Genomic DNA, 23,806 nt, shown 5'->3' on the forward strand with positions numbered 1-23,806 from the left:
GTGACTGAACATCGGGTCGAGTTGGTCATGTTTAAGTCGATCTCAAATTTGTGGCAGGTTTTGGATGGTCCTTGTAAGGAGGTGTGACTTTCAATTTCGGTTGATTTTGGTTGGACTATCTCACTCGAACGTAACATGGACTTTTCAAACGAGGCTTATTTGCCGAGGTTTCTCATGAGTTCAATTTTCATTTTTTGGGTGAAAGTGTCATTTAGAAAATAATTGTTCTGAAAATAGTTTCGGTCATTAAGTCGGTTTTTTAGGCGTACATCGGTCCGACCGGTCCAACCAGTTGAACCACTAGTTGGACCGGATTTATTTTTATTTTTAATATATTAGTACATAAATTGTATATAAAATCATTTAGGTATATGAAAAATAATCAAATAAATATTATATAAACTCAATAATTTGCCATTTAAATTAATATTATACCAATATTCATAATTCCTTACAATTAAATTAATATCATACATACATGTCATACATAACTAGTAACTCCTTCCCTTCTTCATCCTTACTCATTACCTTCCTAATCTCATCAACAACTCTCTCTACTTACCGTCACTCCATATTTTTCTATTTTTCTTCGTCTACAATATGAGTTACCCCTTTAGCTCCAACGCTTTATATAATTCCAACCAATTCATATAATACATATAGAATTCACTCTACCAGTATAGAAAATATTAATAGAAGGATAATCGTAAACATGATAAACTTACCGAGAACCCAAGTTCCAGCTGAAAAAGAGCTATAGGTCTGAAGAAGAGCACGCAATGCACAAAATGAGGAAGAGATTATAGATTTGAGGAGTTAAGGATGATAAATTCGGACTGTAAATTTGAGGAGTTAAGGTAGATATTATAAAACCGTAGATCTAAGTAGATATTAGCAAAAATAATTTACGTCTCTTTTTTCTTTCTTTCATTTTTTGCTGATAATTGAATTTGCGGTGAGTTTGACGTTTCTGTTGTCGTCACTATTGATATATAATAGAAAATATATGGAAGGGAAACATAATAGTTTTTCATTAAGATAAAATCATTTAAATACAACTAAATGAGTAGATAGTTGAGCTAAAAAATAGGCAAATACATTGACATGATCTATTAGAAACTCTAATAGAAACCACTCACTACACTACAAACTAAAACTGAAATTCTAAAAATAATGGGAAACAACAGTAGTTCCAAGCAAACTTTAACACTCCTCCTTACTTAAGTTGTTGTAGATGCCAATTTTCTCCCTTAGAAACTCGAACTTGTTCCTTGGTAAGGCTTGGTGGAACATCTCTGCTAACTAAAGTTCAATCTTGCAGTACTTCAGCTTAACATATCATCTTTTTGTACTTCCTTAAGAAAGAACAACTTGATGTTGAAATGTTGGGTCTTCTCATGAAAAACAAGATTGTTTGAGATAGAAATTACAACTTAGTTGTCAACAAACACCTCTATATAATCTTCTTGTCCCAAACTCAAATCAATTAGCACTTTTTTCAACCATAAAACTTGATTTGCAACAGCCATAGCAGCAATGAACTCTGTTTTTACTGTGAATTGTGCAATTATCTCATGCTTCTTACAGCACCAAGAGAACACTCCTGAACCCTATAAAGAACACTTCAGACATGTACTGAACTTAATGCCAAAGTCTGGTGTTCCCTTAATATATCTATGGACCCTCTTAGTTGCTCTATGATAAGTTTCAATTACACATTTAGTAAATCTTGACAAAATACTTATAACATGCAGTATATCAGGTTTGGTTGATGTCAAGTACATGAGACAACCAACCAACCTTCTATAGAGAACCTCATCAACTTTATCAGCTTCATCATTCTTGCTTATTTTCTCCTTCTGACACATAGGAGTAGCCATACTTTTGTAATCCTCCATTTTGAATTTCTTTAAGATCTCATTGGCATACATTTTTCTAATAAATGAATATCTCATCAATTTTCTGCATGATTTTCATATCAATGAAATAGGTCATCTCTCCTAAATCTGTCATCTTAAAAGAACTCTGCATATCCCTTTTAAACTCTTCAACAACCTTAGCATTGCTTCATATTACTAATAGGTCATCAACATATTAATAGATGACAACAAAATTGATGTCATCACCTTTGACATAAAGAGTTGCTTCACTTAGGCTTTTTTTGCAACGGAGGAGATGCGCGCCCACCCGCGAAGCATTGTATCAATTAACGTGCACCTTAGTGCCCTTAACTCAGACACAACGGAACACACTATCGGGGACAAAACGTAGACGGAATGCGAACAAAGTATCCCGCGTTCGATTTTTCGCCCAAAACGACATCTTTTTGCCTGGTTTGTCTTCTTTCTCGCAATGAAGAACCAGATAAGAACAAAGCTCCATCTTTGATTTTTCATAGATGGAACTTTGTCGTTTCTCCATCTTTGACTTCGTTCAAAAGGTGAAATGATCACCCTACTCCGGTGATCATTTCCCCTACTCTTCAATGCATCATCATGGCCTATACCAACAACTGGTTGGAGATCAAACAAAAGACCATCAATGACCTTTTGACTTAATTTGATTCACTTGCTTAGTGAACCGATCTTGAGAAGCTATAAATAGCCTCCTCTAGGAAAACTGAGGGCAAGAGATACACTCTCCACCTCTCAATCAAGTCCAAGCACCAATCCTCCATTGAAGAGCTCAAAACTTTCTAATATTTTGAAAATTTTGTATAAAGTTGTAAGGTTCTGATTTAGGCATTCAGGAAGCTTCTTTAAGAGTTAATGAGTGTTCTCCAACTCCATGTATGATTCCAATCACACTGTAATTCAAATTACAAGTTTGAATTTGAATTTTTATATTTTAGTTTTACTAGTTTTATATACTACTTGATTGTTTGATTTTTTATTGGAAAACGATCATAAGATCATTTATAAACTTTATGTTTAAATAAAACCCAATCAATCAACTTAAATCAGAAAACCCCAAACTTGATTTTGAAAATTTTCAAAATTGGGTTTTTGTTTTTGCGTTGTTACTCAAGAACAACAACCCAGAAAGTTGTCAAACATGTTTCTAAGGATGTTGGGAACATATTTGAGTCAATTTCAGTTCATCCCAGTCATGTTTGATCAAAAACCATTTTTTAAAAAAAAATCAGTTCTTTAATTGGTTAAAATAAGCAGTTAATGGATCGTCGGACAAAGTGTTAGTGATGGAGTTTTAGAGTTCTTTTGGAACCGTAGGATGCTTAAGCAATGGAATGTCATTGTTCTCAACCTTATTCCAAAGAATTTTACACCCGAAAGGATTCAAGACTTTCGTCTCATATCATGTTGCAATGTAATCTACAAAATTATTTCTAAAATCATAGTCAAATGTTTTAAAATTGTTATTTTAAACCTGATTAGTCCTAGGAAATCGACATTCATCCCTGCTAGATCTATTTCTCATAAAATTTTACTTATGTAGGAATTATTAAAGGGTTATGGCAGGAAGTCAATTTCACCTCGAGTGACTTCTAAGATTGATATCCAAAAAGTTTTTGATTCCACTAAATAGAGTGTTATTCAAGAGTTCTTAACTATTTCTGATTTTCCTTCCATTTTTATTGAGTGGATTATGTAGTGTGTTTCGACTCCTCACTTTATTGTTAGCATGAATGGTATTCATGATGGGTTTTTCAAAGGGGGAAATGGGGTTAAATAAGGGGATTCACTCTTTTATTACATTTTTGTCCTCATCATGAATGTCTTTGATTGTTAAAATGCATCTAAAGTATCTCCCATCTACTCACCATCCATATTGTAAGGAAGAAAGAATCACTCATATTTGTTTCACAGGCGATTTATTCATCTTGGCACATGATGATGTTGAATCCGTCAAAACTATCAAGGTAGCATTAAAAATATTGTCTAGTGCTACATGTCTTAACATTAATCATATTAAAGTTATAGCTTTCTATGGTAGTGTGAATGAGAAAACAAAGGCAATCGTCTTCGACATCATGGGAATAATTGAAGGGTCATTACCAGTTCGTTATCTTGGTATCCCGCTCTCGTCAAAACAACTCCAAATCTCTCATTGCAAGACATTGATTGAAAAGGTGAAGAACTATATTGTGGGATGGGCTACAAAAAGATTATCTTATGCGGGATGGATGGAATTAGTCATGAGAGTTTCTATGGGAATCATCGGATACTAGGCACAGTAGATGGTCTTCTCAAAGAAAGTTATAAAAGAACTTGATCAATTAATGAGGAACTTCATCTAAGGGACTGAAGGGTATAAAGGAAAAAGGTGAAGTGGCTTGATGTTTGTAAGTCAAAGGAAGAAGGTGAGATTGGAATTAAAGATTGCGCTACTTGGAATAAAACTCTCACTTATCGACATTTTTTGGCATGGGAGAAAAAATAAGACTCATTATGGGACATGGTCTTTTAAAACAATTATGAAGCTCAAAAATAGTGCTGGTAAGATGACCAAACTTCATATGAGGAATGGGAAAGAAACTCTATTTAGGCATGACCCCTTGTTCGAGTATCACCCTATTATTCATAAAAGTGTCTTCTTTATTATTCGAATTAAACAGAAATGTCAACTAGATACTGTTCAACAAGTAAAAACGGGGAATGGAATAAACTTTTAAGGGGAATTCTAGAAGGTACGAGGATCCTCAATAACCCGTCTTCCTATCACTTTAATAATTGTGAGGATTCTTGAGTTTGCAGTGTTGAAAATGAAGGCATGTTTAAATTGGGATTAGCATGGAATATTGTTCGTGATAGATGGGAGGTGGTTCTATGGTCCCATTTAGTGTGGTCCACGAAAGTTATTCATAGACACCAATTAATTTTGTGGTTGGTATTCCGTGAAAGACTTAACACGCGCGATCGAATTAACAAATATATGAATATCCCGAATCCCAGCTACCTTCTTTGTATAAGAAATTAGGAGACCATTGACCATTTCTATGGGGACTGTCCATTTGCTTTCTTGCTTTAGGTAAGTTCTCCACATAAATGAGTCTCCTTAGCTTCCCAAAAGAAAGGACTAATATCAAGGAAATGACAATCATCAAGACAAAGAGTAATGACTTTAGTTTAAATGTCTTCAAGTGCTTCTTTGTAAACATTATTTATCATATTTGGATGGAGAGGAACGCAAAAACAGTTTTAAAGGTTCAAAATGATGTGGAGTTTGTTTAGATTGAAATTATCTTTGATGGAAACTCACTCATTCGAACGTGGAGGCGAATTCCCACTTGTGAAAAAAATGGTTAATTTGTCAAAGATGGAGCATTACATATGAGAAAATCACCCTTACTTTTAATTTCACATCGCTCTAAGTTTCGTTATTTATGTCCTTCGCTTTTGTTCTCATTCGGGTCTTTTTATTTAATGACATTATGTTGTTTTTCTCAAAAAAATAAACAAGTCATTAGTGTTCATATTTTTGTTTCATTCAACTATATGAAGCATAAGGAAGTTATTGTCAAGCTCTTTACGCTTCTTTAAAGCCTGAAATCGAAAACACATTTTTATACCAAAATTGTTCAAATTGAGTGGAAAAACATCCCGATCGAATGACACCTCAAGAAGATGTTATAAATGATCTTAGGAACTATACAACCCTCGGATCAAAGGATCGGTGCCTCAAATAAAATCATCAAGCCCGCAGTTTGATGTTCTCGAGGACCAAGAAACTTAAGTTAGGTCTAAACTAGGACCGAGAGTCCTTCGCACCTAGGACTAGTAAAAGTTAGCATAAGGTTAACCCAAGACTGAGTGTTCTTCACACCAAGGATCGAAGAAAGTAAGCCCAAGGCTAACATAGGACCGAGTGTTCTTCACACTAAAGACCGAAGAAAGTTATTCCAAGGCTAACCTAGGACCGATGACTCCCACGCCCGACCGAGTATTCCTGCACCCTAACCGATGACTCCTACACCCAAGACCGATGACTCCCGCACCCGATCAAGAGTCTCCATCACCTCGACCGTGGGGTCCCGCACCACGTCCCATGACCGAAGGAAATTGCACCTAGGATCGAGATGATCAATCCGGGGTCTGTTTGAAAATTATTTTTATAATTTTGAAACTCTAAACTATTTTATAAAAATATGAAAAAATATAAAATGATTTCAAAATATTTTAAGAATGTTTCATAAAAAATATTTTGATACTGGCCTGTTTGGGTTTATTTTTAGATACTAATAACGTAAAACTGATATTTTTTTAGGTATTTTCCTCATTAATCATCGACATCACCTTCAGGTACCAACATTTAAATATTATTTTTACAATTTTAAATACACGAAAAACCTACGCATGTCTAGGACTTGAAGAATAATTGGTTAAATAAAACTTAATAAAACCAATCTTTCAAAAGCCAAAACTTTATAAAATAAAGACCATTTTAAACGGGTACAAAGAATATATATCACGAAAGTCCTTTTCCGAGTATCACTAAACTACGAACAAAAAAATACTCTAGTCAAAAATACGTTTATAAACGTATAATTTTATTGATTTTAAAAATCAATTGACAACTCTTATAACTAAATAATTTTTTAAATTAATTATTTTTAATTAATTTAAAATATATATTCTTTAATCAAATTTTATTTTGATAATTTTAAATCTAAAAGATTATTTCAAATTTGATAAAAAATGAATTATTTTTGTAATTAATTTAAAAAGGTCAGGACATATTTCCATAAATATTTTACAATAATGTTTTATTAAAAAATAATTCTTGACACGCAAACTGATGTTAAAATTTCTCGAACCTCGAGCTTTTTTGAGATAAAAGTTTTACGAAGATTACAATTATGAAAATTTTCAAAATTGGGTTTTTATTCTTTAGCTCTAGTTCAAAAATTATAGTTTTAAAAGCTTCTTACGTATACAAATGTTTTATTGATTTTAAATCAAAATCAATTGACGGCTTTTTCATCAAATAAATAATCTTGTAATTAATTATTTTAAATTAATTTAAGATACAAATTTCTCATAATAAAATTGTTATTTGATTATTTTAAAATCCAAAATATTGTTTAGAATCTCGAGCTTTTCCGGGACAAGGGATTTTTGAGTACGACAACCCCATTTATTATTTATTAAGAACCCAAAATCAATTATTTTTTGAATTCGATTGACACAACAATAGTTCCTAAAATAATTACTTGTTTAATAATTCATTTATTAAGCCCGTATATGAATTTCACAAGAACTATAGTCTCGGAATTTATTATAATATATAATCTATGAAATTGATGAGTAAAGAATGAGTGTCTACAACATTTAAAATTAAAATGATTAAAACAAATAGGCCTAAAGATTGTTGGACTGAGAGTGGGTTGGACCCAGGGTCGACCCTGAGGATTGGGGCCAATGCAATTTTATATTTTGTGGCCTCTAAAACTATAAAAAAAAAATTAATTTTATTTTAATTAATAATTATAAATATTTTAATTAACAAAATATATATCCGAATTAAATATATAACAACAATATCTCATATATAAAACATTTCATAATATATATAAAAATATTAATATAATAAGTTTTAAACAATAATAATTAACAACTATGGAAACACACTTATCGTTCTAAAAAAAACTATGAAAACATACTTCTCCTTGCATTTTTGGAAGCAAAATTTTCAATTAAGTCGTAATATTCTAATTGTTCTAAACTCTCCTTTTTCAATTGATATCATCGATCGTTAATCAATCTAATCTTTCAATTAACAACTATAAAAACACACATATCCTTCTCAAAAAAAAAATACTTGGTGATATAGTGTCTAGTGATATGTTTTTCGTAATAGCCTGATTTAAGATAATATTGATAATATGATATCTCTACTCTACTCTATAAGAAAAAGAATAATTATAAATATTTTAATTTTTAAAGTGGTAAAGATTAACAATAAGAATAAAAAATATTAAACAAATAAGTAACATCATTACCTCAAAAAGATGATTGTTGTTAAGAAGTTTTGTAAACTTGAATAAATAGAAAAATGACGGTTGTGATTTAAGGTTAGACTTAGGAACTTATAATATTAAACGATTAGGGCTAAAAAATTACGATTAATATTAGATATTACTTATTAGGTTAGAAAAGAGCAACGACCGCTTAGCCGATTAGGAGTAGGGTTAAATTTACGATTGATATTACTAATATTACTTAGATATTATGTTAGAAAAGAGCGGCAAAATAGTAGCGTAAAATATAAATAATATTTATATATAATATAAAATGAAACTAGATATAAACAAGTAAAAAAAAATACAGAAAAGAGAAAAAAAAAATATATATATATATATAAATATTGTATAATATTTATTTAATATGAAAAGAGAAAACAAATATTAATAATATAATATAATTATTTTATAAAAAATTAGGGGCCTATAAAGTTTGGGAGCCCTGTGCAACTGCATAGTTGCCTTACTCCAAGACCGACCCTGGGTGGACCATCAGTTTGAGGGACGTGGTTCGAGAGCACTTTAGGCCGGTTGGGACGCGGCTTGGGGCGGGAACAATGCAGTTCAATCGTTGGTCGACATGGGGAGAGACGTGCATGGATGGACTATGTGAGGTGCGGTTAACTCAAGCGCTAGAGATCAGGTTTTGGACGAGTCTTGCTTCTTCTTCATCCTCCAACCAAACAAAAATTGTAGGTTTTGATCTTTGGCAGAGGCTCTGTTCGTGAATCCAAGGACATGGAGAACTTTGTCTCCCAATATGGAACTCGTTTCGCATATTTCAAGGTCTTCATTCAACCGACAAGGGTATAACTGGAGCTCCGACAAAAAATGGTATTTTTGATCAGAAAAAATGGGTATTAAATTTTTAATACTCAATTTTGAAATCAAAATTTACTAATAGCATCCTTAGGTTTATTAGAACTGAACTCAATCATTTAAACGCAACTAGCTATTCATTTTGATCATTTTTAAAACTTAAACCCGAGACCTTTTAGAAAATTTTCGAATTTGGATAAAATGCCTCAACTCTTCGGGGTTAATTTGAAAACATTTCTAACATTGTTGAGAATGTGTTAGGAAGATTTTTAAATGATTGTTTTTGAGCTAGAAGAACAACTATTGTCTTTTTTGAAAATTTTAAATTAAAATTGGTCTTTTCTTATTTAAGGTGAATTGATCTCATTGAATTCAATAGAAAGCTTACAAACAATTTTAGGATTAGATTCAAATCAAAATTTCGAGTGATTACAGGATATTTAAGAACACATGTATTAAAATGTAAAATTTTCAAACTTTGTTCATGACACGAATTATAATGAGATTGCTGACTTATAGTGAGTTGGAGAACACTCTTTATTAATTAACTCTAGTTGAAGCAAAATTGAACTTAGAAGCTCTAAACAAAGGTTTCTAAAAACTCAAAAAATCTTGAAAATTTTAATGGCAGATGTTGAAAGAGATTGATTGATGGCATGAGGTTGGGTTCTTCTTTTTCGTCTTGGTCATGATCCCGTTTATAGCCATCCAATGTCGGTTGATGGCTTTGTCGGTTAAATTTCGGCCAAATACCATTAATGGCTTCAATTTGCTCCACTGAAATTGACCTATATCGACAATGATTATCGTATGAGAAATAATCACACAACTATTGTGAACATTTTTCTTTTCGAACTTTCTCTCTTGATTGAGTGTGGACGGAGGTAAGGATTGACAGATTTCAAAGAAATCGAGCAATCTTATCCTTGTCACGAGGAAGAAGACGAAGATGAGTCGCAAACGCATGTTTGATACTATGACAAATTTCAAAGAAATCGACCATTCTTATCCTTGTCCAATAAGTCCAATAAGAGTTATAAGACAATTTGATACTAAAATTTTGATGAATATTAATCTAAATTTAAATTAATGTAAAAAATAAAAAATAAAACTAACATTATTAATGAATTATGTCAAATAGTTATTTTATTTTAGAACTCTATGTATTTTAATTAAAAAAAATAATAATAATAAAATGAAAAAAATAACTAAATTAATTAAAAATAAAAGTTAAAGAACAATTTGATCCCAAAATTTTGATAAAAATTAACCTAAATTTAAATTGAGGGTTATATTTAAAACAATTTAAAAGGTTGGAGAAAATTAAATGAAAATAAATAAATTAAAACTAACCTAATTAATGAATTATGTGGGTTAGTTTTTGTAGTTTAATAAAAAAAAATATTAATAAAAATTGAAGAAAAAAACTAAATTAATTAAGAATTGGAGGGGCAGTATATAAATATTGATTAAATCAAAAGGACTAATGTGTGAATATTGATTAATATAAAAGAGGATTTCAAGAAGAGGGAATTTTGGATCTCAATTCAAGTAAGAGAAAGAACAGGTTGATAATGGCTTCCACTTCCCGCCATCATGTCGGCGCCGACAGTTTCAAAACCGCCGCCACGATGATGTTTTCTGAAAATCAATCCCTAATTTCTGTAAGTCGGCTTTTCTTCAGGCTCAGTTTTCAAGTAAAAGCTTCTACTTTGATTTTGTCTTACTGCTTCAAGTTCTGAATGTTGAGGATACGTTATCTTTTTCCTCAGGAAATTAGAAAAACCATAAACACGATGAAGGAAGTTGCAGTCGACTTCGAAAAACGTGATCAGTCTCAAATGGCAAGAATGACAAAACCCTAGTTTTTTTTATCGTAAAACCTCTGTTGATTGATGCATATTCCTCATTTTCTCATTTGTTTATGCTTTCTATCTGATGTGTCTTCACCTACAGATGTTTTTGTGAAAGAGAAAAGAGAGTTAAATTATTTTCAGAAATGATTTACTAACTTACTGTATATTGCTGGAAATTTGGTTAACTAGTTGAAAATTATTATAACCCTATTTTGAATTAGTGAATTACAATTTTGCTTTTGATGCTATTTTAAGTTGTTGACAACTATGACTTTAAGATGGTTGATGATGGTGATGCTATGATGAAATTTGTTGCTTACTTATTGCAGGTAAAGGTGCTTGAAGATGCATTAGTAGAATTACTAAAAGCTTCTGGAGAATGTACACATTTTTCCTTGGCACTTCAATCTGTTGGAAACAATTACCAGCCAGGTCCACAGGTGAATGGTGTCCTTTTGTTTACTATTATTATTTCAAAAGTTTTGTATAGTCTAACAAACTGTTAGTAATAATTATGAATAAAGGATTCTATGGTTTGTTGAATTATTCCTTCTATGATGATCAAAATACAGTTAACAGATTTCAAGGAGTTGTTTGATGAAGAGATTGCAAAATCTAAAGCTAATTCATCGACTTCTGCTTCTGAGGATCGCTTATTACGTCAGTTTCATCAAGCAGTATGGGTATGTTGTTTCCTGGTTACAATAATTAATGAACTTTTTCTGTACAAAAGTTCCTAGACCTTAGAAGCTAAAAGGGTTGTTGAAATCAGAATCAATTGCATTCCTTAGTTTGAAGATTCCTTTGTTGATTAGGAAAAACTTCTGCATTGTCCTTTCATTATCCTTGAATGACACTTACTGGTTTTTTATGAAGGATTGAAGATTTTGTTGTATTTGAACTGTACATCATATGATGTATTTATATGATTGTAGAGGGTAATCTCTTAATTTAGGGATTGGATGTCTTCAATTATCTCTTAATGAATTACATTATTTAACCTAACTAATTATGGGTAGTTTTTTCATAAATTTTCTAAGAGTTATATTCTTTCTAAACATAATCATTTGCAGAACTTGAGAATAATCAATTAATTCTCTCTACTACCCCCCTCATGTTATGTGACTGTTTCCAAGGGATTGATCTAAAAAAAGGTTTGAACTCATTTCGATTAGATTATGCTTGAACAAGGTGTTAGTTAGAATATCAGTTGCTTGTTGCTTTGATATAATTCAGTTGAGTGTGTGAGATTTGGTTTCAATTATTTTTAACATTTTTCAATCGCCATGTATTTCACATGATGGCAATGAAGATTTTTGCCAATTGCACTACTTAGAGTAACCATTGTAGTGCCGAATTTATGAGTGAAAATTTTGATAGATTTATTGTGATGGTAATACTTTTTCTTTATACACAGTAATTACAATATACACTATCCTGGATATCATGGGATTGTTGGGCAGGGATTCTATTCTAGAGTCAAGGTATTTTAAGATAGTGATTATATCCTTGGATCAAGATACTGAAGTCAAAACATATTCAAGGATAATTATGTATTAAATTATACATAATTATCTATTAGATATTTACCCTTCTATAATAAAATATGCTGGAAATTCTTTTCCTTAATTCCAATAATGCTTCAACATACTTGTGTTGGGTCACTAGTTTTGTCCATATGAATGAACAGTACTAAGATGGATGCGGATCACTAGGAGATCATTCCCAGTCTGCATCAGTATACACTTCTAGATCGGTTTAGTTAACGTTCTGAAAATGAGGCCCTTCCTTGGATCCTTTTTAAGATGTTTCATTATGTGATACACTGTTTCCATGTGATCAATGAATGGATTACACAAAAACTAACTACACAACTTATTGGAAAGCCTATATTTGGGTGGGTATTATTTACCTAAATCAGCTTCCCAAAAAAGGGCATTGTACCCACTTATACTAGTCTCATGCAAAAAATATCAAGCATGTCTTGCATTGGGAGACTAATATTCCTTTTTTGTTTTGTGCTACTTTCATCCCGTGGAAGCACTTTACATGGCCCAAGTCATTGAATTCAATTTCTTTGGACATGAGAGACTTTAATCTTATAATGTTGCATGGTTCCTCAAGACAACAATATCATGAACACATACAATTGTAAGACTTTAATTCTCTCATTATCGAGTGCTTTGTAAATAGGGCATGCTGAGCCTTATTCCTCAATATACTTTAGTTAATCTATCAAAGCAATTCCTATTGAGTCCATACAATGCTTTCCTCAGTTTGTAAACTTTTTCTTTTGTGTCACTAGTCGCAAACCCAACTGGGATAGTCATAATCTCCATAAAAAATGAGTTTGCAGCACTTAACAACGGGGTGTGCTAAATTTTGTTACTAAAGCGAAGGTGTCCAAATAATCAGTCATATGATTCAGTGTACCCTTTAGATATAGACGAGCTTTGTACATGTCTATACTTTCTTTTCTATTTGTAGATTGTTTTTCCTATATTAAAGAAGTCAGTCACATGAAATTATGATGATGTCTTTAAGTAGGAAATGTTCCACTTTATGATTTCGCATTCCTTTTTTGATTGACTACTAGCTTTTTGGCACTGACTTGTACAACACCGGTGATCGACAAAATCAATCTTGATGGAGGGTTAACATGTAGATAGTAAGGCTTTCACAAAACTCATCACTGTCAGTCTATTACAATGTAACTAGAAATCTAGGGTTGAGATAGAGAAGAAACCATTAAAGATGAGAATAGAAGAAATCTACTAAGTGATAGAATCATAATTACATAACATATTCAATGCCTTACAAATGAAGCTGAGGTCACTATTTGTACCACTAACTGACTTAGCTAGCCTTAACCAACTAACAATATTAACCAAAGCCCACTATCAGCCCATCTACTCACAACCCAACCACCCTTATACTCAACCCTAACATTTATCCACAATCATCTTCTTGGTGCATGTCGCATTGGCTACACACTGATTATGGGTTGTCACATAATGAAAATGTGGAGAAAAGTGATCTATGGGTTATGATTGTTTGCCTTACATAAATTCCATCAAGAGAGAGGCAGTGCCTAGATTACTTAAGAAATTTCTATGGAAGATCAATGTGATGTTGTCTGTTGCAGCTGTTAGAGAAAGCAAAAGTACTACTACAATATAACTGAATAATTTATTACAAGACTTGAGAGAAATTAAGTTTATATACAAGTTGAGTTCTTTTTTCAGGAAAAAGTCTACAACATTAGTTTTTGAAAACAACAAAATCTGTTATGCGGTTTACTTTAGGATGGCATGTCGTACTTTACAGTCTCGAGTCAATTTTGCAGTAGCATAGGACTAGGGTTTGTCTATCATATCCAAGTTTTTTTCCTTTTATAATTGAGACCATTTGTTGTATTTTATCATCCAGATCATGATTCGAAAAATTCTACATTTTTTATGCTTGTCAAAACTGAAAATGTTGAAGATAGTCTGGATTAATCTTTATACCTAATGAATCAAAAAATTACACCATTACGAGAAAATAATGAAAAAAAAGTAACAATTTTTCAGACAAAAAATTGTTTTCAATTTATGTGGATTTATTTGATCTAGAGCTGCTCCTTCTCTGCAGAGTGTTCACCATGCTGGACAACCAATGCCAGGTGAAGAGCAGGAGGATATTGTTATTACCAGTACACAATGCAATCTTCGGAATCTAAATTGCCCATTGAGTGGAAAGCCTGTTACTGAATTAGTGGAACCGGTTCGCAGGTATAAGATGATTTTACTTGTCTCATTTTTTTTCTCTGCAGAGAAATATTTGTTTTTTGTCTCTATCAAGAAAAAACAAATGCAGAATAGACTTAGACCGATATTTGCCCTTGGAAGCTGAATATGCTGTTGCCATCTGCATGTGATTTTGATGCTGACATAAAACTGTTGTATATGTCATCATCATGTTAAAACAATACCTTTACAATTACAACACTTGGGCCTTGTTTGATTTGGTTTTTTGAGATTAATTTCAAATAATTTATTATCCAATCAACAATCTCTTATCTATTCATGATTCACATCACGAACCAAAATACCTTTAGATAAACAATTTTTCTTATTGATTCCTTATTATTTATACCCATATTGTCTTTTAACCCAAATAATCTGATTTTCAATAACTTACATCAAACAAGTTTATTTGATAAGAACTACTTATAAGGCCTTCATTTCATCCTTAAAGGAATTATTTTCTTACTTTTTCAGTTTCAAGTATATAAAAGACTTACTCCTTATGTGTCCCCTCTTTAATTTTATTGACTTTTGCTGTTTGTGGTATAGTTTGGACTGTGGGCATATATACGAAAAGAATGTTATTTTGCAGCATATTAAAAAGAGTAAGGATAAACCATGCGCCATAGCAGGTATTGTCTGATCATTCTGTCAATGGCTTCACTTATTACACCAAAATTACCTGTTCATAACCTTGATATTGGGCTCTTGTATCAGGATGTCCTAAATTTTTGCATGCTGATAGATTTGTGTGTGACCAATTGTTGCTCGATGAAATTGAAGAGATGCGAATAATAAACCAAGAAAGTGTTAGGCCCAATGTGATTGAAGATATCACCGATGGTTGTGAAGCCTCCGATTCCATGAGTGGGAATTATGCCAGCACATCAAAAAAACAAAAACGAAAATAAACTACCCTTTTCTTATTGTGTATTAACTTTTTTATTTTGATCTTCCCTTTTTAAGTGCATGGAATTGCAACTAAAGTCGATGCAACTTTTGTATGAATCTATCCATGTAACCACTCATGAACCCTTGGGCTATTAGTGTTTCCTTCATTTTCAAATGGTTCTCTTTCAATAATTCTCCAATCTGACTATCTTTGCCCATTACTGATTTAATGGCCTTGCAAAGGTTCTCCCCCGAGAACCACCCGTTTGGTTCTCTCTCGACCTCCACTGCCAACTTAAGCTCATCTGCCAACAATCTGGAGTTCAAGATCTGATCACCCAAATGAGGCACTAACACTATTTGACAGTCGCTCATTAAAGTCTCCCACATTGACCCGAACCCGCAGTGGTTCACAAAGCAACCAACCGAACCGTGGCTCAATATTTGAGTCTGTGGGACCCATCCTCCGAAGACCACTCCCCGATCCTTGACCCTCTCCTGAAACCCTTTGGGCAATGCTTCGTCGATAGTAGTAAAACCAATGGGTGGTTTAACCGCTATGTAGAAGGGCATTTTGGTCATTTCAAAGCCGAGGACAAGTTCTTGGAACTGTTCTATTTCGAGTACCCATTGGCTACCCAATGCGCAAAATATCACGGAATGTGGCTCGAACCGGTTGAAAAACGTGGCCCACTCGCCTTCCAATGCTAAGTTTGTAATTTTAGGCAAAATTGGCCCGGTTAGAAGCATTGGTTTTCCATATTGTGATTCCATGTAATCACACAATTCTCCCTCGAGCTCACGGCACGTACGAATTGCGATGGCGTCTGCTTTCGCTAAAGCTGTTGTGATTCGGTTGTAGAACGTGAGGCCACTACCGAACTCTGTGAATATGAAGGATAAAGCTCGGGCCTCGTGTTTCCTCAGCACTATCTTAGATGAAGGGTACCCCGGCGGTGGCTGAAGTAGCTCACCGTCTTCTTGCGGCCGCTTCAGTGCTGGAACCAACGCTATTGCAAGAGATGCAGCCGAGACAACATTATAACAAACTGTCTTGAACCCGATATCCGGGATCCATGGTGCAGTGTCATAGAGGATGAGATCCGGATGAAGGTCTCTGATCAATAGGGTCTCGACCTCGGGTCGAGTCATATCCATAGCGGTGGCGAGAAGTGAGGTGAGTGCGATGGGGATGTCGGAAGCAGTTTCAGTGCCTGTGGGTAGACCCGGAATGTGGGGAACCGAGATAGGGTAAAAGGTGATGAGGTCCGGGTGGAGATTATGTTGTCGAAGCTGGGACAAGGCCTTGTTTGGGAGCAAGAATGAGACTTTGTAGCCGCGTTGGGCGAGCTCATTGGAAAGGTGGAGAAAAGGGGTCATGTGACCAAATGCAAACCATGGGAACATGGCTACATGAAGAGGTTTCATTTTCTCGTTGCATGGGACTTCTTTCTTACATGACAACATTCTCTCTTGTTAAGATAAGAAATATGAAAGGGTTTTCCTTGCAGCAACTAAAACGTAGATGAAGCCATATATATACAAAGGGTCAGTCTCGGGATAAGGCAACCAATGTACTTGTATAAGGCTTTCCATTCCTATTTTTATTGGGTCTCCATTTTTTTATATTTAATAATATTATATTATTAATATTATTTTTTCCTCTTTTTTCTCCTTTAATATTAAATATATATTATAAAAATAACTTTTTTTATCTTCTTTTAATCTCGTATTATAATATATTAATTATTTATATTTTATTTTATTAATTAAAATTAATTTTTTTTTTTTACTATTTTAGGGACCCCAAAATCACATAACTTCGGGGCCGGCCCTGAATATACATATAAAGAGTGAAAGAGAAACAAGTGGATCTTCATCTCGGAAAAAAATTGATATTAATTCGTTTGAGATATATTTAAAGCATAAAAAATATAATTTAGTTAGTTGATATATAATCAAGATTTTTGTTTTATTTTTAATGATAAGTATTTAATTTTGTAAATATTTATTTATATAATTATAAATTTGAGTTTTCAGTTAAAAGGTAAAATAAAATTTTGGATGTTATATTGAACCGAAAAGGAAAGGCTAAGAAGCAAGATCGAACGTCTATATGATAATCCAAAAATGTATCATTCAACAAAAGAAAAGTGAACAACTTTCTTACTGATTTTATAAAAAATAGATAAAGAGAAAGGTCACTTTTAAGTTAGGACACTACAAAGGAAAATATATATTAATTGTTTTTTTTAATATTTTCTTCAAATACATTTAATAAAGATAGTATAAAAATAATTAAAATTATATATATATAAAATATGATGCTTCAGTCAACAAGAATCATATCATCAATATAATCACGTCATTTAGTATTTTCTCTTCCTCTCTCTTACTCTATTTCTTAATTAAATTTTAAATTTTAAAAACTATTTTATTTTAAATTTTTTTTTCTTTTCTAATTATTTTCTCCTAATTAATTATATATATATATATATATATATATATATATATATATATATATATATATATATATATACTCACCCATCATAAAATATATAATTTTTTTATTAATAATTTATATATATATTAATTTTAATTACCTCTTATATATATATATATTATTATTATTATTTTTCATTATTAATTTTATATAAATATATTTTATTTTTTATTATACATTTTTTCTCTTATAAATAATTTTTTTGATTAATATAAAAATCAACTAATTGGTAATAAATATTAAATACAAAATATTTACACATACACAAAATAATAAAATTATTTCAACAATCTCAAATAGTCTAGCGGTTAAAGTGTTCACATTTTATGCTTGAGACTATGGTTCGAATACGAAATATCTGAAAGTGTGAGATCAAATTTAGTGGTTGGTTTGACGAACATTTGAAAGTGTAAGGTCACGTGATAGATGTCGTGTGGTGGGTGGTTTGTCAAGTGTGAGGTTAGAATTATTGGTTGGTTTGGCGAGCATTTGAAAGTGTGAGGTCACGAGATGGAGGTCCGGTGGTAGATGGTTTGTCGAGTGTGTGGTCGGAATTAGTGATTGTTTTGGTGAGCATTTGAAAGTATGAGGTCACGAGATGGAGGTCAGATGAGTGATTTGTCAAGTGTGAGGTCGACTTAAATTGATGGGTGATTCTCCGAGGGGATAAAAAAGACATATGAAAAAGTGTGAATCACAAGATGACAATCAATTGATGGGTTAAGTGAGGTGCCGAAGGGATAAAATATATGTTAACATTAAGCTTAAAATTAAACTTAATTTTTACAAACTAAAACAAATTTTAAATGATAATACAAATATAACATTACAGAGTCTTCTTAACCGAGTTTTAAAATTACACAAACCATTTTTTATGTTATATAGAATAGAGGAAAGACTAAGAAGGAAGGTATCACTCTAACAAAAGAAAAGTGATGAACTTTCTTACTGATTTTATTAAAAAATGGATAAAGAGGAAGGTCACTTTAGAGTTAGTTAGCAACCATAACACTACAAAAGAAAATCTATATTAATTGTTTTTAATATTTCCTTCAAATATTTTGAATAGAGATAGTATAAAAAACAACTAAAGATTGAATCGATTTAATTAAATGACGATACAAAACTAAAGTTGAATCGATTTAATTACAAAATGACGATACAATTGAATACGAGAATCGTTCTAATTGAGTTAGAAAAACGCAAACACAACTTTTCAATCATGTATTTTCTAATGTTTAATTTACCTGGACACAAAATAAAAAATTTGTTCAAACAATCACAAATAATCTCATCGTTAAAGTCACATACTATGTCCGCAGTAAACCCTCCATCCACGACAATAAAGATATCATCCTCAAAATATCTTATGGTAGATTGATGATCTTGGTGATTATGGTAATTAAAGGGGAATATGTTCTTGAACGCATTTAGGATATCCAATGTATTCCTTTCTTTTCTTCTAAATGACATGAATTGTGAATGCCATATAGTTATTGAATATTTCACTCATGTTTAATTAGTTTTATGTTGTTTTAAATTTGAAAGTGGTGTGCACATCCTTTAATAATACATAGTTAATTAATATTGTTGATATTTTTATTTATGTAGTATGTAATGGGGTGCAGTGGATATATTTTCTCTATAATTTTCATTTGAAACTGATGAAATACTTGTTCTGTTTTTCTGTGATGTGAGTGTGTTCTGTTTTTATGCTCTAAAGTTATAATTGGTACAAAATCAACACTCTCAAGAGAGAAAAGAGATTGAATGAGTTCGATCTACTTGTAGACTCTAGTTTTGTTTGTTAGATGATTTGAGGTCAAAGCAAACTGCAATCCTAAGATGGGAGACAGAAAAAGGCGATTAGTTTTACCATAATTCCAACATTTAATGATAAGCACCACGAACATTGGAGCGAACTTATGGAGAATTAGCTCCGAGCAAAGAGTCTATGGAGTTTGGAGGAGCGATTCTAACTAAAATACAACAAATTGCATTGTAAGATTTACGAGCTAAAGACTCTAAGGTAAACACGGTCTATTTCTATCAATTGATCGTATTATTTTTGAGCAAATATTGAATCAAAAAACTGCCAAAATAATATAATAAAACGATCAATGATAATTCTATAAGAAAAAGAATTTAAAGTATTAAAAAATGAAGAAATTGGAAGTGATTATAGATTATTTTGCTAGGGTTATTTCAGTTGCTATTCAAATGAGAAGTAATGAAGAAGAATAGTAGACACAAAATTAGTTTTTTTTTTTTTTTTTTGAGAACTTTAACGCACAAAAAGATTCACCTATGTTGTGGTGTCAATTAAAAAAGAAAGAGATACTACCAATATGACTGATAAACTTCAAAAATACTTTATCTATTAATGAGAATGAAAAAAATCAAAAGTAATAAGAATGAAGATAAACAATCTCTACAGACTTATACTACTACTATACTAATATTTCAACAATTCAAAAGTAATGAGAATGAAGATGAGCAATCTCTAAAAACATACATTACTACTATCAGATGAGGTAGATGTAGAGGGTACTATTAGAGGAAGAGGAAGGGTATGATTGATAAATATCTAGTTGAGTGTTATAAATGCCACAAACTCGGAAATTATATAGTAGAGTGTCCAAACTTAAAGAATGAAGTGAATTTTACTGAATAAATAGGAAGAAGAAGAGGTGTTGTTAATGACATCTTTTGAAAAATATTGATAATTCTATAAATGATGGTTTAAAATATTATTAGGAAGACAATATGTGGTTATTTGATTCAAGTTATTCAAATCACATCTGTGGAATTTTTGAATGATTTTCACAGTTGGACACCATGAACATTCTTTTAAGTTGTGAAACAATATGATACTGACAATTAAGAAAAAAGGACTCAAAATTATAATGGATGACATACTACTACTTATAATTGATTGATTTGTAATATGCACCTTGAATAAAAAAGTTTTATTGGTCTAGTTAAAAATGATGAGTGTAAAATTTATCACCTAAGATTACTTATGACTACCTGAATGAGTGAAAACTATTAATTATAATTAAACTAATTCCATTAATTTAATAAAAATGAGAATTAATTCTAAATAAAATTCACACTAAATTTAAATGTTAATTAATGGTGAAATATAATTCAAATGAAATTCACACCAAATTCAAATGTAAATTAAGGTGAAATTTAATTTAAATGAAAATGAATTTGTTAATTGTTATAATTAAGCCTTGAATGAGGAAATTAACAAATATTGTTAATTGATATTGTAACTACAAAATACTTATTGCAAGATGTAACTTGCATTTTACTAATAAAAAAATGTCAATAAAAAATGTCAATGTAATGAACATGCAATCAAGGTTAACCATTGGATGGATGTATTCGTGGTCGTTGGATTAAAAAATTGATGAATAGTTTTAAAGTTTAATTTATATATATATATATATATATATATATATATATATATATATATATATATATATATATATATATATATATATATATATATATATATATATATATATCACTCTAATTCATTTTCATCATATTTATCATCTTATCATTTCTCACTCTAGAATTCCAATAGTTATTTCATTATCTTTGTACATAAGTGTTCTTTCTGAGTATTTTTCGAGTTCTTGACTCAACTATTTCTATTGAAATCCGGTAATAAAATTAATGTATCTTTGTCATGCTCGATGCGTGGTGATTCCAGTACAGAATCACTACTTGATTCGTTGTACCATAAGAGACCGTCATCTGCAATAATTTTTAGTAAAAACGGGAGACGATAAAACTATTTTAAGGGAATGTGTCTAACACATGCCTTGAATCAACCTCTCAAAATCAGTGATTTTGTTCTTCGTATATTTTATTTTATTTCATTTATGTGTAAAATTGTTTTTTATATTTCTTTTTGTTATTTAAAAACAATAAATATCTAATAAATTTAAAATAGTTTCAGTGTGCTACGTTATATAGTAGCTTGTGTAATTGTTGTTGCTGATAATGCTACACCCGACCCTGGTTGCGACCGAGAATCTGAAGGCCTTGTTTTTGCTGCTTCCACCGAAGGATGGCACTCACTTCACACGACTGAGGAAATACACTAATGCCTTCACCCTATTAGTATATTGTATATATCTTGTTACCTTGTTTAGATTCCTAGATTAGTGGGTTACCTTGTTTAGATTCCTAGATTAGTGGTTTACCTTATTAAGAGTCTTTTGACTAGTATATATTGTAACATTGTTTATCAATAATAACCATGGGATTAATCTCTATCATGGTATCAGAGTAAAGATCCTCTCAAGATCATCAATCGAATTTTTTTTTTTTCTCTTCCTCCCACCTTGCTGCCTCACGCACAAACTTCTAATGTCTGTCCCACCTACTAATTCAGACTCCTCCTCCAATCAAAGTCAGACGCCCACCACCATGTCTGTTTCTCAATACCACTCTGCTTTCTCTGTTAACAATCTCCGCTCCATAATTCCTATCACCCTAGAGATGGGTAGCGAGGAATATCTCTCTTGGGCAGACCTTCTCGAAAACCACTGCTTGATTCACAATGTTTACGAACATCTCAAACCAAAAACTCCCAACGCCTCCGAAACACCTTCAACATCTTCCGAGACCGACTCTCTTCTGTGGAAACGCCTTGACGCCCTTGTCAAGCAATGGATATTTGGAACAATATCCAAGGATCTACTAAACACGATCCAAAAACCTGGTATGACGGCTGCTCAGGCTTGGGAACGTTTAGCGAATATATTTCAAGATAACACAGGTTCTCGCGCTATGTATCTTGAAAATAGGTTTTCTCAAATTCGTCTCAATGATTTCCCAAACATGAGTGCTTATTGCACTGAATTGAAGATGATTGCGGATCAACTTGCTAATGTTGATTGCCCCGTTTCTGAAAATCGACTGGTGTTGCGTCTACTTGGGGGTTTGAATGAAAACTACGAAACAATCGCCACCATAATAGGTCAAAAGAAGCCTCTCCCATCTTTCTACGATGCTAGATCTGATTTGCTCCTTGTTGAAACAAGGAAGGATGAATTCGTCCACACAAACACCTCTTTTATTGCCTCGGACGATCGTAGCCAAGGCCGCGGAAACAACTCTAGCCAATCAGCCCGTGCTACCGGCCAGCAGCAGCAGCAGGGCACCTCTAGCGCGCAGGAACAGGCCGGCCAGGGCCGAGGACGCAGCCAGCGCGGCAGAGGACGCGGTCGCAACACCAGCCGCACATACCACCAGCAGCAGCAATTCTGGGCACCTCCTGGCCAACAGCAATGGGCACAGTGGGCGCCTGCGGGCTGGACAGCACCCCCTTGTCCCTACCCGACACAACAGATCTGGCCGCAGCAGCAAAGCGCCCCCTGGCACGCATCTGGTCAACAGCAACAAGGCGCCTCCTGGCGCGGTTCTGGCTATCAGCAGCAACACACTCGGACAACAGGAGCAGGCGTACTCGGTTCTCGGCCACAGCAGGCCTACATGGCTGAGACGAGCCAGCAGCAGCCCCAAAGTTACGTTGCAACCGATATCAATCAGGCGATGCACACTTTATCCCTTACTCCGCCTGACGATACTTGGTACATGGATTCGGGAGCAACTTCACACATGACACCCAACTCAGGTAGTCTCTCGCCTTATTCTAATTTAAATTGTGTTAAAAATATCATTGTTGGGAGTGGACAGGAAATCCCGATTCGCGGTATTGGTAAAACTAACTTAAAACCACCCTTACCACCCTTACTTCTGAACAATGTTCTACATGCTCCCAAACTCATTAAAAATCTTATATCTATTCGTCGGTTTACTCGTGATAACAACGTCTCTGTAGAATTTGACTCACTTGGTTTTTCTGTAAAGGATTTCCAGACGGGGAAGGTTATCATGAGGAACAATAGCTCGGGGGATCTCTACCCACTCTCTCTGTCGAGCC

General features: G+C 32.7%; 2 protein-coding genes across 2 annotated transcripts; one reads left to right on the forward strand and one right to left on the reverse strand.

Moving 5' to 3' along the window:
• The first annotated feature begins 10,321 nt into the window (after window positions 1–10,321).
• LOC124942876 (E3 SUMO-protein ligase MMS21) lies at window positions 10,322–15,510 on the forward strand. The gene is made up of 7 exons (XM_047483445.1): window positions 10,322–10,464; window positions 10,573–10,644; window positions 10,986–11,096; window positions 11,229–11,339; window positions 14,290–14,429; window positions 14,994–15,076; window positions 15,162–15,510. The coding sequence occupies exons 1-7, from the start codon at window positions 10,375–10,377 to the stop codon at window positions 15,353–15,355; spliced, it is 801 nt and encodes a 266-aa protein (XP_047339401.1). The 5' UTR covers window positions 10,322–10,374; the 3' UTR covers window positions 15,356–15,510.
• LOC124942875 (anthocyanidin 3-O-glucoside 2'''-O-xylosyltransferase-like) lies at window positions 15,387–16,788 on the reverse strand. The gene has a single exon (XM_047483444.1). The coding sequence runs from the start codon at window positions 16,761–16,763 to the stop codon at window positions 15,426–15,428; it is 1,338 nt and encodes a 445-aa protein (XP_047339400.1). The 5' UTR covers window positions 16,764–16,788; the 3' UTR covers window positions 15,387–15,425.
• Between the last annotated feature and the right edge of the window lie 7,018 nt (window positions 16,789–23,806).

Source organism: Impatiens glandulifera, chromosome 6, assembly GCF_907164915.1.
Source record: "Impatiens glandulifera chromosome 6, dImpGla2.1, whole genome shotgun sequence".
NCBI classification, from domain to species: domain Eukaryota; kingdom Viridiplantae; phylum Streptophyta; class Magnoliopsida; order Ericales; family Balsaminaceae; genus Impatiens; species Impatiens glandulifera.